A 16,106-nucleotide genomic window follows, 5' to 3' on the forward strand; every position below is an offset into this window, starting at 1 on the left:
AATGTGAAGCCACGGATAAAGGGAATAACATTTTTTTCCCACCCCATCTTTTCGTTTTCAACCGTTTTTTTTATCGCCACCCTAAAAATAGAGAGAACGACATGAAGATATAAATAAATTCTTCAAGTTTGATTATCGAATCAATTATGTTGCATGTGTACTTATACGTAATTGTAAAAATGTATGCTAGAAATCATTTCGTATTATGCTATTAAGAAGAACTTTTAACAAAAATATTTGTTAAAAATTATGTCACAGTATGATATCTATATTCGTGATCTGATTTATTATATATTTTTCTAAAACTTCTGATCAAGGTGATATGAAAATTACAACGAATTGCAATCTAAAATATATCGAAGAATTTCAATTCGTGAATGATTTTCTTTATTTCATACTAAGACAATAACGCATATCATTTAAGAAATCTTAAACTCGAAGACATCGATTTAAAAAAAAATTCCTTCGATTATAATTTGTCGAGGTGGGTACAAAGAATCTCATTGAATGAGACAGGAGGTGGCACGCTCGTCATAATTACGACGAGATTGCTAAAAGCCCAGAAAAGTCGACAATGGGCTGCTCGAGAAGGAAGTTTATTGCTTCCGCAATAAGTTTTCTAGGACGTACCTTAAGAAAGGGGTTAAGTTCAAAATACACACTGGCTAAGCGATGTGGGGTACTGAGAATTTTAAGATATCTCATTGTGATAATACAACAGATGCTAGATTTTTCATAATTCGTTTTCACTTCGATATAGAAAATTATCAATAGAAGATGGCTAGAAAGAAACATTAGAGGAAGAATTTAATTTTTTTTGATGATTTTAAGAAACTTTTACATTCCGTAATTTAATTGTAGAAATTACTTTGTAATTGTAAAACTAGACTCAGTGATTAAGAAATTATTTATTAAGAATGTTCATATTTATGCAAGTAGCATTTCTTTTTAAAATTAAAAATATTTGCTTTCTTCCGTTGTTCATACGGAGAACAAATACAAATAAGAGAGGGAAGATAGGAAACGATGAAGAGACAAAAATACAATATTTAAATAAAAAAAAGCATTTTATGTCACGTTTCGAGAGAACGAGAGAATGATAAAAATAGCTGAAACAAACGAATTTTTTAAAGAAAGCTTTAAGAAAGAGAAAAACGGTGTGATGAGAGCTGCTCGTTTCAACTCCTTAGCCTCGAATGTCATCTCCTTTTTATCTCAGTCACTGTGACTATTCGTGTCACTGTCACGAGGTAAAAGACCACTTTTAACGAATTATTTAACGAATTATTCTGTTACAATTGGAAAAATATTAACACTTGTGCAAAATTTATACGTTTGTTAAACTTTCTATATTCAAAAACTTCGATAAAACGAATTTTCGTAAGTTGAAGCTCTTCTTATGATTCAATTTATCAAAGCTTGATTATATATTATAATTATAATATTATAAAATTCCACATTTCATTTTCATATACGACAAATCAAAATACGACACTACACTCAAAAGTTACTTATGATTGAAATATACGATGATAAAGTATACGTTTGTACGATTCAGTGAAGGGAAATATTTCAATATTTCAAAGATCTAAGGATACAATAGATTTTTCATGGCGTTTATCAAAGCAGTTTCTTGAACCAAGAAAGCAGTTAGATGGGATATCGGATTTGCTGACACGAAATCCTCGTTCTTGAATCTCGAACTCTAGGGATCGAGGAGATCCAGATTCGAGGTAAATATTGGAATCACGATGGATTTCTTGGATCGATCTATTGTTGAGTTTTTCGTTTAACGATTTTTATTCTTGAAAAACTATAACGGTTTTAGAACGGATTTACTCGGAATAATCTATCCTCCTCGTATCTTGGCCGATGTAACTGCGATGATAAATATAACAGTTACAATGTTCGAAAGATATTAATTTTTGTGAAACGGATTGGATACGGTTACTATATCAAAAGGGATATAAAGAAAAATTATTTATTATATCCACTTATAACTTTGTTTACAATGACTTTTTCATTGAATATTGGATTCGAAACGAAAAAATAAAAAGTTGAATATTTGCGAAAAAACAATATGATCAATATTTTATTTGATGAAATATTTCATTTTGCATTTTACAAAAAAATTATTAGACTAGAGATAGAATTGTACAAACGTATACGATATATATAAAACCATTTTATTTATTAATTTATTATTTATGTTAATTTAACATTAATCTCACAACATTATAATTTCTTGGAATCGATAATAAATATAAAAGAATTTATTTTCCGATTCAATTTTTTTATTTATCATTATTTATCAAGAATCAATATTCATACATACTTTTGTATTTTATGTACAATTTTGAACAACAAGATATAGCTGTGAGATTGATGTTTTATTCAATTAATTCTTAAGCAATAATCGTATAGCAAATAATGATATAGCATAAATGATACAGGATAAAAAGGAAAAAGGAAAATATTATACTTATCTTATTTTTTTATCTTGTTTTTACACTGAAACTTTTGATATTTTCAAATGTATACCGTCAACAGGTTGAAGAAGAAATAGTGGTTTCTTGTCTTTTTGATATATTTTACGAGTTTTCTCGCATACTTCAACTTTGAATTTTGATAAAACTGTGGCCAGTCCTACCTTTAATTGCTTTTTTGCCAATCTTATTCCTGAAAGATTTTATATTTTTATTAAAAAAAATAACTTTTCTATATTTTATATTTTCTATATATTCAATAAAAATAAGTATTTTTATAGAAAAGCATATCTTACCACTACAATGTCTTGGGCCATCTCCAAAAGGTAAATGAGCCATCGAATGTCTAGTTTTAATTTTGTCATTGGTGAATCTTTCAGGATCAAAATTATTAGGATTTGGATAAATATCCGGATCTCTTTGTATCGCATAGATTGGTAAAAAGACTTGTTGACCCCTTGGAATGGTAACTTTTGTTCCCGTAAATGTGTAAGTTTCCGTCGCTTCTCTCGACAACCATTGTAATACTGGATACATTCTCAATGTTTCTGAAAAATAAACAAACAATATTCATGTAAAATATGTTCGACTGCAAATTAATAATACTATTTTATTATTGGATATTATGATAAATATAAAATATAATTGGAAAAACTTCAATATATTAATGAATTTTAATAATTATTATGAATATAAAATTATTTGCAAAGATGTACATACATGAACAAAAGTTAACTTTAAAAATTAATTAACAATCAAATAATATATTTATAAATATATTTAATTAATGATGGAATAATGTTTTAGTAAAAATTGTAAATAATTATACCAAAAATACACGCTTCCAAATATTTCATTTCTTCCAAACCATCGTACGTGATTTTTCCGTCATATTTTTGTAAAATATTCACTACTTCCGCGCGAGCTTTCTCTTGAATCTCTGGCTTCCATGCCAGCTCGTACAAAGCATTGCTGATCGTTAATGAAGCATTTTCGAAACCAGCAAAGAAGAATTGAACAACCTGTGATGCCAAGAGTAAATTGTCCGCTTCTGCGAATATAAATATAATTATATATTCTGTAACATGTTCAAAATCCATCAGAATTTCTTTTTCATTCATCACCAAAAAAAAAAAAAAAAATTAATAATATACACATATCCTATATGTATTATTTTCCTGATTTAAGAAGATTCAAAGATTTAATTGAAACAAAAAAATCATAAAATTTTGTTATGTAGAAATTATTATACCTTTAAGACCACATTTCGTTGGATTTTTCCTAACATCTGCCAGAATATCAATGACATCTCGTAAATACACATTGTTCTGGATTCTATAATCTATGGCGTCTTTTGTGGCATTTACGAAGAAATTAGTGACCTCGTGATCAACGAAGAAGCGTCCAAAGATTCTAAATAGGAAGGGATATTCTCTCAATCTATCGTTGAGAAATTGTTGGAGGTTTGTAGCGAGAGCTTGTTTGCCCATCTTGTGAAATTGGCAATTCTTATCTGTAAGTGCATTCGTATGAATACTGAAGGCACAAGCACCGATCACGTCAGTGGTAAATTTTGCAGCAGCCTCACGACACTCGACCAGTCCTCCTTTTTCTACCATTTTTTCTAAATACTTCTCAAAATTATTAGAACATTCTACGAATAAATGGAACATTTCCTTCAGTTTTCCTGATGAAAAGAAAGATGAAAGTTTGAGTCTTAAGGGTCTCCATCTTTCTGCATCCAGTCGGAAAAGTTGCTCGGATAATGGTTCAACCTGGAAAATTATAAAAATTTCATTCGTCATCATCTATTTTTGATACGATGAAAACAGAAAAAATTTTCACACGGATTAAAAATATAAATTATAATAATTTTTAAATATTAAATTTCTTTTATAACTTTTTGGAAGAAATATGTTCATAAAAATAATATTATAATTAAATATAATAATTGAAAAGAAAAATATAATGATAGAAATATTGATTATTTTTTTCCACTTTTTATATATATTCTATATATGATAAAATATATTATATATAAGATATAAATTGATAAAATAAACAAAAAAAATTATTATAAAAATAAAAAATACTTTTACACAATGTTCTTACTGATACTATATTATGTAACTAACATTTAAATAATTTCGCAACTAATGAACATATTATATAGTCAAAATAAAAAAAAAAATCTCAATAATCACGTAGAGATTAATAGTTATGAAGATAATAATTAAACTTACTTTTAAAAAAATTATGAAATATAATACATTTCAAATACATAACAAAATTCCAAATATCATTCTGTACTTTCATCTTATTTTCATCTTTATTTCTTAAAATTTCTTTAACCATTTATCGAACATTCAATATAAAATTATTATTATTTTCTATATTCATTCATTTTAGAATCTTTAAAAAAATTCACTTCATAACTCATTCTAATTGAAATCACACATAAAATTTCTCACTTATCTATTTATTTCTGTGTATTTTATTCATTAATTTACAAAATAGAGTTATTTTATTTTACGATGTTTTATACGTACCTCTCGTATAGCACCATGAGTTCTTTGAGCGAACTTGTTAAAATCTTTAATAAGAACGTCTTTTATTAAATCTAAATCTCTTAAAATTAACAACGGTTCATGACCTCCATACACTCCGACCATTGGCTCATCCTTGAACTTTTTGTACGCCCTTTCGAAACAATCCATGGTCGATTCTTTTGCCAGGAGTACATCTTTGAAATTACCCAGAAACGGAAGAGGTTTTGGCCCTTTGACGCCACGTTTCCGCCAATAATCCATCCTCGACATAGAATAATAATACAGTAGGAAAAATACAGTGGCAATTAGGCCAACAGTCTCTATCATTAACCAAGACATTGTATTTTATTTGTTTATTCTTTAAATTTTCTGTATAAAGATCGAATATACATATACACAAACACGGAATATCTGCGAATAGAAAAAAAAATAAATGAATAATAAAGTCTTTTAATCAATTCTTCAATATTTTTTTAACGAAACGTTCGCTTCGACGATGTCATCAAGAATGCGAACTTACTAATGTGCGAGCTTAAATATAGGCGAGTGTCGAAGTTTATCGAAATATATGGTGATATCCCTGTTTAAAAACGATGTATTTATTTCAATTCGCTGTAAGCATTCTTAAGCAGTGCCAATAGCCACCATGTTTATTATTCTTTTATTATTTATACATGTAGACTCTAGATAATGTTTGGAGAATCTTATGAATAATATGTTAATCAGATTTTTGATTTCGAAAATTCAGATTCACACACACAAATTCCACAATCACGAAACGCGATCATTCATTTTGACTCTGACCTATCTCCACATTGAATTCCATGTCCACTGAATATCCATATTGAATAAACAAGCGTTTTCTTTGTATTATAATATTTTTAGCCTCAGAAACATATTTCCAATATCGAAACAGCGAGGCAACAAGTTGTTGCAAATATTTCGTCCCGATCGGAGAACCGATTCTTAATGGAACCATTTATATTCAACAAGAACCGGTGCTCGAGCTAAAGAACTTGAGCTGAAAGAAAAGATATACAGAGAATGTAGATACTCGAAGAATATGCGTTTGGGAATTGCTTAGATATAAACCTGTGCGATAGTTGACGAGATATTTACTTGAAGCTGTCCTTTGATAGTTCACCACGATGCAGGGTATATAGGAACTCGGTTACGATGGAGATTCTGATAGGCGGCTCTTGAATAATTTCATGTTTCTGCTTCCCTGACTCGCGACGAATTTCATATATTCGAGAATATTCGTTGAACTTTACTGAAATATTAAAGATTGTTTTTGATCGATAAGAGGGAAATGTATTAATAACGCGTAGCATCGAGTAAAATTGACGATCGTGATGTGTGAATTTTGAATGAGTTCGATGAACCGATTTGATTTTGTTAAAGGAGTGATAGATAGATTGCCAAATATTAAAAGTTAAACAATTATGATAATTTTTAATTAGATTTTGTATTATTTGTTATTATAAGAAGTGATAGCGAATATAAAATGCATGAAAAATAATTAGAATCGTGTTTTGATATGATATCATAATGCATTATGTTTTTCTGCATAATTTGATGTTATAATGATGTAAATATATTAAAGATGAACACAATCGACAAAAATATTCAACGATAATCCATAATTTATTAATGATTTTCTCGGCTATCGTCTTGCAACAAGCATCATCTAGTGGAAAGGTCGGTGAATAGGCAGAACCATGAATTATACCTATTGATCTCATAAGATCTCATAGATTGAGACGAAACACGATTTGACAATATAAAAATAAGTATTTGAAAATATTTTATTTATATTAATAATTTCAATAATTTAAATTATTGTAAAATCAATTAAATTATATTAAAATCAATTATTAAGTAAATAAAATCTGGTAAACATTTTATTGTTTAAAGAGAAGGTAGATATATTTATCTTGTCGCAAAGAATGTTAATATTACTGTTAATATTAAAATAAGTTTCGCTTTATTTGTAGATATCTATAATAATTAATATTTATGAAAAAAATTGAAATGCAAACATATCTTGCTTGGAAGAAATTTGAAATATCTCACTGATAATTAAATATCGAATTTCTTAATATTTACATAAAAGATACCAAGATGCATTCTTTTATCAGAAGAAATAAAATTGTAAGGATTATCTGGGCAATTAGTATAATTAATAAAAAATAAAGTATAAATTATTTTTCTATATATATATTTTAAAATAGAAATAAGCATTATGGAAATTTTTAAAATGAGCAAACTTATATTTAAAAAGATAAATAATAAAAATAAAAAAAGCTAAAAAAAAAAATTATATCAATAAATATTTCCGCTGTTTATTGATATAGATATAAGAGAAAAAAACTTTATTATTATTATTATTATTTATTATCATGTTTCTTCTTTTTTATATATTTCTTTTTATATTTCATTAGAAACATTGTGTATACGTTATTTTATTATTACTTTATTTTAGAATATATTTTATCGAAATGTTGCACAATGTATGTGATTTCATCATAAATAGTATTTGATATTTGAATATAATATTAAATGAGAGATTTAATAGAAAAGCACATACCATATCAAACAAGAACTAAAATTGAAAAAAATTAGATGATATTATATTAGATGATATTAAATTAGATGATAAAAAAATTAGATGATATTAAATTAATGAATAATTAAAATGATAATAATAATGATATTATTAAAAGTCGAAATTGATGTACATATATATCTTTTTTGGCATTTTTAAATATTAATTTTATTGGATAACAATTTGATCAAATGATAATTTATATACTACTTTTAATAATTTCTTTTATTTATAAGATATTAATTAAATTAATAATTATTATTAATTTAATTAATAAATAATAATTATTATTATATTCTAAAATAAATTTAAAATTTTTAATTTAGAACTATTAGTTTAACAAAGCATAAGTTATAAATTATTTAGTGCAATTTTATTTCATAATTCTATTTCCTTCGTATTCCTATCTATAATTATTCGATCAAAAAATTTCGAATTTTGAAACACATTAATTAATAAAATACAAAGATTATTGCGGAGTATAATTTTAAAACTAAATAACGTGAAAAATTAATTTCCTTGGATGGATATATTTAGCATTCTTCGATAAGATAGAAATAATTAACAAGAATAAATATTTTCATGGAATTAATGAAATATAAAACTCGTAAAATCAATTTGCCAAATTAATGATACAAATTCATACTTAATCTACCGTCAATTTACTTTCATAATTATGTCCACAAATCTCTTACCTAATCTCACTTAAAACTTAAAATTATATAAAATAAAATAATATTGATCGTTCGACATCATCATCTTCTATCCCATTCACAAACTCCTATCCTCAATTGCACAAAAATTCCCTCAATATGTAATCACAACAGATCGATATATTTAAGAGATAAATAAAAAAACGCGTATAAAAATTTTTGATCCAAAATCGAGTATCAAACACCCCTTTTGCCGTGCAATAAAGGGAAAAGAAAGAAGCAGCTCGCGCTCCCTTTTAATGACCAACTCTGCGTAACGTAAATCGATACGCTTCGCGACGCAGCATTCATTTAATTAGCCAGGTTCAACTGAGGAAATAAGAATGAAAGGGAAAAGGAATAAAAAAAAAAAGAAAGAAAAAGAAGAAAGAAGAAAAAAGGGTGGTAAGAGAGAAGAGCGAAGAGGTATAAAAGGAATAAAGGGTAAATAATCCGGTGGCGAGGAACGCGCTTCGTGTTGTTACGTCTTCCTTCTCCGTTGAAATGGAGCAGTTTAGAGCGGAAAAAGCGCGGTGGCGCGCGATGGTGGTTCGTTATGCCATCAAAGGGCGAATCGAGTTCCACTCAAGCACCGTTATTAAATGCAACATGCAAACGTGTTGTGCAACATTGATTTTCTCTAATTGCCCCTTGTTGTCCTGGCCCGCCATGGCTGACTTCCCACCGAGATCGTTATCGTAGATTGTCCTCTCCCGTTCCGGGGGGTTAATTAATATGCATTGTCATTTAATTCGTCCCCATTGTTGGTACGTGCGTAGAACGAAAAAACAAAAGGGGAAGGATGGAAAACGCAGGCGAAATTTCGTCAATGATTCGTCTAAGAGGAATCGCGGGCGAGGATTATGTATGGGGAATTTTCAATTTGTAAAATAAACAAAACAATATTTTCTTGATGTAAATGATTACTTGTTTTGTATAATAACTTTTTTCTGAATAATTATTATAAATACGAATTGTATCATTATAATATGGTATTATATATTAATTTTATTTATTTATTTTTTTATATGTTAATTTTAAATTTAAATCTATTAACATCGCTTTATGAATTTGTTATTTGTTTTTATTATTGTTATTATAAACAATAATATAAAATATATATAAAGACATTATACAATGAATTCAATCTAATATAATATTTAATTTAACAAATTAAAATGGATTTATAATAATATATACTTATTTATATATACTTACGATACAAATTGTTAATCAGTAGATATTATAATTATAATATTCATTTATTGTATTAACTTTCATCTGATTAATAAGATTATTTAAATACTATATATAAATATTATTATAATTATATATTGTATATTCGATAACACTGGCAAAATTTCGCGAATGCAAAAGGAACCACTTTATCTTTCAATGCAAATTCCCTATTTCGATAAAATACTGTTTCGTATAACAAGTGGAAAATATTTTACAGAATTTATTTCAACCAATTGCGCACACTTGTGATAAAGTATCATTTATTGCACGTAAACCATGCCACTTTGGCACAGATTATATCCGTTATCCCTGTAAATAATATTTTATCGAATCGTCTGCAATTGCACGAAATAAATAAGTTTTTAGTGCAGATAAAACGTATACGCTGGATGTTTAGGGAGTATATTGTATTTATCATGATATACACTAGACGTAAAGTATCATTTACCAACCAACTTATGCGATATTCGCTGCATTCATTTTAAACGCAACATTAAATTGATATTTAAACAATTTAACATTCCATCTTAATTCTAAACTGTGCATTTTATCAAAAATTAATGAGCTTATATTTTTTAGATTGATAGATATAGATTATAATGGATATTTGAATGATACTTTTATAGCGTCATAAAATGGTATAAAAGATTTGAAATTTAAATAAGTCTAAAATATTAAACATACCAATAATTTTTTAAAAGATATTTCCAGCTTATAGGATATATTGTAAAGATATTAGATAGATATGAAATTTCGTTTTTAGAAAATTGTTACCATTGTGCTAAAATATTTCTTTTTCTTTTTTTTTTGCAACTGGAATGTAAAAATAAAAACATTTAAATTTGAAAATATATTGATTAATTTTAAAAAATATAAAAAATTGTGCATATATGATATTTTTCTCCTTTTCTTCATATTTTCGCTCCATTATATATGCTATTGCCAGCTTTTACTACCGAAAATTGAATTTTTCTCACTTTCAATCAGTTTCAGACACGATCAAAGTATTCTATAAAAGAAAATACGTATATTAATATTATTTGTAAACATTGATAACATTATAGTTCAAAAATGTAAAGAGCACGTATCAAATATTGATAAAAGTAATCAGTAACGGAAAAATACTATTCGAGTTGTATTAACTGGTTTGAAAAATTTGATATGCATATCAGATGTTACGTTTTGATGATTTCTTTTTAAGAAAAAATTATAATTTCATATCAAAATATTAGAGATAATAATTCTTCTTATTATAAAATTTTTCTTTATCGTTCTCATTAACTCAAAAATAAAAACTATTTTTTCTTTGCAATAATCTTTTCGATAATAAAATATATAGATATTGTTTATGACTGATAAAATCAAGTTTTGTTCAAATTAATCAAAATTTTTCAAACATATATTTTTTAAACAATTTTAAAAGTAACAAAATAAATCTATAACTTGAATCTATTTTTACGTGAATTATGATATATGTATATTTGATTCGAATAAAATATTTTAAAAATTATATATTGATCAAATATTAAAAAAATTCTTGTAGAAATATCTGCACTAATCTAAAGACAAAAATTCGTAATGTAATTGGCAAATCACAATAAACATCGAAAAAGAAATAGATTTTCATTCATTCTAAGATAAATTATACTATGTTTGTACCAACATAAGATGAATCTTGTTCGAACTAGTTTAACATATGATTGCGTATCTAAAGTTCACGAGGTTAATTAAACAGAATTTGATAATATATTTACCAATGAATGTAAGTTAAACAACATAATATATAAAAATCTCTTTACTATAGATTGAATTAATATTATTATATTATATGTTATTTAATATTTTACAATAATTATTCATCCTTTAATGGTAACTAGTTCTAGATTGACAAATCTTTTTTTTTTCCAAAAAGGGAAATATTATTACACATTATATACTATTATAATGAAGAAAAACAATATCTAACAATGATTTTCACTTTTCTTCTTTATTGTACTTCTTTTTCATCTGAACGTTAAAATCTTTCTTTAACATTTTCAAATTTTTCAAAACAGAACATTCAATCTTTTGAAACAAATCATAAAGATATGATAATTATGAAAATGCGTACATGATAATGTGTTAAAAATTTATCCAATATATTCCAAGTTTCTTCCATCTCGTAATAAGTATAAAGTTTCTATCGTAACTTGTAATTCACGGCATGGTACATTGTCATGTGACAACCAAGATTACACTAGTAGAACAAAGTTACGTGTTCGTTCCACACATATCTCCTCGAATAGTACTTCGAAAAGTCCTGTCTTCGGTAACCGAGTTTCTATAAATTTTGTATTTTAAAAATTCACTACTTGTACCAGGTCCAGATTCGCCGAAGAGCCTAGATACATTGATGCAAGATCTGAACTCCATGAATTATGCAGTGGATCCACGGTACATCCGGAGTTTTGCTTCGTATGAGTGCCTGAAATCCCTCCATAATGGAGTAACGTACTCACAGAATAGATGTAAAACGACCATTATTAGTATAAACACTACCACATTTTGTCCAGATTAAATTGTTTCCAACCATCAATGACAATCAAGAATCTCAAACAAATCTCTAGTTATTGTATTTACAACCATAATCTTTAGTTCGTGTAATGAATTCATATGATTAAATTAATAATTTTATTGAATGATAGTATATCCTCGTAGTAGTTTTTTCATATACTTTAACGTTTTTTTATCAAATTTCAAAATCAGGTAGAATCAGGTGTTCCACAATGAGATGAGGCTTTTTTAATTTCTGTTATTCAATCTCAACTTGTAGGATGCTAGCAAAGCATTGTTTATTAACTTATGTTTCATGTGTGCCAACGCCATGTATATGTGCAATTGAAGAGCTATTCTTTATTGTACGTATATATATGTATACGTAATATATATAAACAACGAAAGGGTTAATATATTCACTACATATGCATAACTGCTCATATGTTCGTATTTTATGCATAACTGCTCGTTCGATATTTATTTGTACGCATTACAAATAATTTTGTCATTTTTGTCATGTCAATTTTTTCATTTCTTGATAAAATAGTCGAGATTAGAGTAAAATTACGTAAGCGACATTTGATTGATTAATCTAGAAACATACATTTTGACTTGTCAAAACTTTCACGTGAAATACGTTTATTCATATCTATTGTAAAGTTGAATGAATCAATAGAGTTAAAATATTTCAATATTCTATTATATTATCAGCAATGATCTTGAGTGTTTGAGAATGCAGACTTATTTAATTATTTTTCTATTTTTTGATTCTTGAATTAACAAAATTAAAAAATATTCATATAAAGTTCATGAAAAAAGATTGATACAACTTCAATTTCTATTGAATTCGCTTACATAAGCACACTATCTTGTGCTAATATAATGATTCATATAATAATGCTATTATATATGAATTGTTATTATTTTAATCTTGAAAAATAATCTCTTGATCGTGGGAGATAATTCTATCAAGTATACGTTACAAGCACGCAAGTATATAATTAAATGTACTGGCACACCTATCGTTAATTTTACTGAAGCATTTTTTTAATTTATTGTCAAATATGCTATGAAATCTTTATATACTTTATAAAGATAATAAAAACATTTGAAATATTAATTAATGTATGCTGTCAAAAATTAATATTTATTTTGATATTTTTGTACACTTAAGTTTTGATAATTAATTAATATACTCTTATATATAAATTAATACGGAATAATACGATATCTTCAGATGATAACGTCGAATTTAATAAATAATGACCTTCGGGAAATGAAGATGGTAAAGCATCCATATTGTTAATTACGAACCTTTCTTGTTTGTAAATTCCCTGAAATGAAATAGATTTAATGGTTAATTAATCTTTTGTTTTTTAAAATATAATCTAATACAATATATATATATATATATATATGTTTCAATATATTTTATATTTTTAATAATTAATATAATTAATAATAATAAATTTAAATAAATTAAAATTAATATAATAATAATATAATAATTAAAATATTTACATACTGGTTTCGGAGGACAAATCTCTATATTTACTGACTTTATAAATAAATATCCCATAGAATTTTTTTCTTCTGCAAATTTGCATAAATCACCTTCTAAGTGAATTGCCATAGGAAGTGTATATTCACCCATTTGAGTAGTGAACGTATCAACTTCCAGCTATAAGAAAAAAAAAAAATATGATAAAAAATGAATGATTCGAATAATTTTTTATCTAGATATAGAATACAATTAAAATTTGCTACAGTATATTCGATTCATCAATCTTATTTTCTTATTCAATTTTTCAAGATATAATATTTTTATTTATTATGTTACGAGTAACAATACGTACTTTGATGGAATCATAAGGAATTCCAAGGATTTCCAGATACGCATCCAGTTTAGATCCATATTCACTATCGTAGTCTACATTTATTTCACATTCCTTTACATATTTTTCGTTTATATCGAAACACTCAGCATCTTCGAACACTACCTCGTAACTTGCCTTTTATCAATAATAAAAATTATTGTTCATATTGAAGAAAAAAGTTTTTTTATTAGAACAGTAATATGTAAATATAAATAAAATCTTTATAAAAAGTATTCATAAGGAGTAATTTCTTTCTTTTTAAATAGCACAAATAATTATGATCATTGATGTTTGTGATAAATAATAGTAACAATAAATTTTAAGATCTTTCAAAACATAACAAAATACATATACTTTATGTTCATCGTATCAGAACCAATAAAAATTATAAATATATATATCTTCTAATAGATAAATTTTGTTATCAAGTTTTACAGTTCATTCTCAAGATGAAAATTTAATATTTTTAATAATCCTAATTTAATCAAACATTTAGAGATTAATAGATATTTATATGTATATTGTCATTACATTAACATTATACACTATATATATAAATAAAAGAAAGAAAAAAAAATTATATAAATTTAAATTATCAAATATTTTATTAAAATTAAATATAAAAACTGATATTTTATTATTATATTTTATTTCTATATCGTTTTTTTTTAACAAATTTAATGTCACAGGAAATTTATTTTTATGTAATACATATTCTATAAATCATTTAATATAATAAAAAATTAATTAATTATATTTACCTGTACTGTGCATTGTAGCATACAAACTGTTAATAACCACAAGAACATCTTGATCCACAAAACGTATTGTATTCTGATACACAAAGTACTATATTCGATTTATCATTAAACACTGTTTTTTTTCATTTATTAAGTTTGTAGAAAAAAAGCTGAAAATATAACGTGATTCGTGATTTTATCAGAAATCATTGTCTCGTGTAATTATGAAACTGACATGAAAGAACAACAATTTTAGAATATCTCGTTTTTATATAACTATTTTTATTATTGTGCATATGCATATACTGTTAATAAATCCTGAAGCGAACATCTATGTAAAGACGAAAGAAATAAAATCATTATTAGAATTATTCATAAGTTTTTTTTGAAATTTTCTAAAATTCTAGATATAAAATATTTAAAACAATTTATTAATTATTTTACAAAGAAAAAAGTTTGTGGTAATAAATTCTTCTGATTACAGATTATCGTTAAAAATAATAATTTCAATTTTTACTTTAAAAAGATAAAAATCAAAAACATTATACGTACTTAATACTTTTTCATATTGATCGATGACCAATCGATTCAAGATTTCCTAAACAAATTGTGCTCATTAAATCCATATATAAATAAAATCGTAGCTAAATAAATCCTATCCCCAAAGGATAGGATCTATGGAGAAAAAAGTTTCGAAAATACGAACCTGTATCATCATTTCCACAATATACCCATCGAATAATATTCTCGATATTAATCGATCAAGATCAAAATTTTCTAAACGTGCAAAACGTGCACTCGCTTCGAATTCATTTCCCAAAGGATGGAATATGTCAACGCAGCGTCACTTCGATAATACACCAAGTTACAAGGGATGGACGCTTCACGAGCTTATTTCAATTCCGACTGGGCGGGCATACAGCTAAATGGATTTCGTCAATTCATTTACCACTTGATCTAGTCGCGCATTTCAATTATATGCGTACTCTTTGCCAATGGTATCCGGCCGTGGTGTGCACGCACGAGCCGCATCGACCGTTTCCCTGATAAAGTCGTGGGAGTGGATGCGGTCCACGATGCAATTGAATTAATCTCGATCGAACAACACCGCGGCACAAAACGAAACAGGAAATCGCGTTGTCGCGCGCGAAATCGAGCAAATGCGGCCACGCCGAATCTATTGGCCGTTATTAGCCGTAACTGTTTTCCAGAACGTTGCTCGTTATTGGCCCCGGCCACGGTTTTTCTTCCTGTTCCTCTCGTTTCCTCCTCTTCCTTCTCCTCTTCCGCGCTTCATTAATTAGAATGTAACCGGTGCGACGCGATTAAATTACTGGAATAGAAGTAATTTATTCGATGGCGAAGCAACTTGATCGTCCA

The 16,106-nt window shown here is 26.6% G+C and overlaps 2 protein-coding genes across 2 annotated transcripts; both read right to left on the reverse strand.

Moving 5' to 3' along the window:
* Positions 1–2,506: 2,506 nt before the first annotated feature.
* Positions 2,507–5,374, reverse strand: LOC122719533 (probable cytochrome P450 6a14). The gene is made up of 5 exons (XM_043945442.1): positions 5,036–5,374; positions 3,739–4,261; positions 3,316–3,537; positions 2,783–3,034; positions 2,507–2,679 (listed from the first exon to the last, which is right to left on the reverse strand). Exons 1-5 carry the CDS (start codon positions 5,372–5,374, stop codon positions 2,507–2,509), a joined length of 1,509 nt encoding a protein of 502 aa, XP_043801377.1.
* Positions 5,375–13,260: 7,886 nt separating this feature from the next.
* Positions 13,261–15,319, reverse strand: LOC122719529. Its single transcript, XM_043945438.1, has 5 exons — positions 15,279–15,319; positions 14,748–14,896; positions 13,966–14,121; positions 13,635–13,790; positions 13,261–13,443 (listed from the first exon to the last, which is right to left on the reverse strand). The coding sequence occupies exons 2-5, from the start codon at positions 14,793–14,795 to the stop codon at positions 13,297–13,299; spliced, it is 507 nt and encodes a 168-aa protein (XP_043801373.1). The 5' UTR covers positions 14,796–14,896; positions 15,279–15,319; the 3' UTR covers positions 13,261–13,296.
* Between the last annotated feature and the right edge of the window lie 787 nt (positions 15,320–16,106).

This window comes from Apis laboriosa, unplaced genomic scaffold (genome assembly GCF_014066325.1).
Source record: "Apis laboriosa isolate Shangri-la unplaced genomic scaffold, ASM1406632v1 scaffold81_cov154, whole genome shotgun sequence".
Lineage (NCBI taxonomy): Eukaryota > Metazoa > Arthropoda > Insecta > Hymenoptera > Apidae > Apis > Apis laboriosa.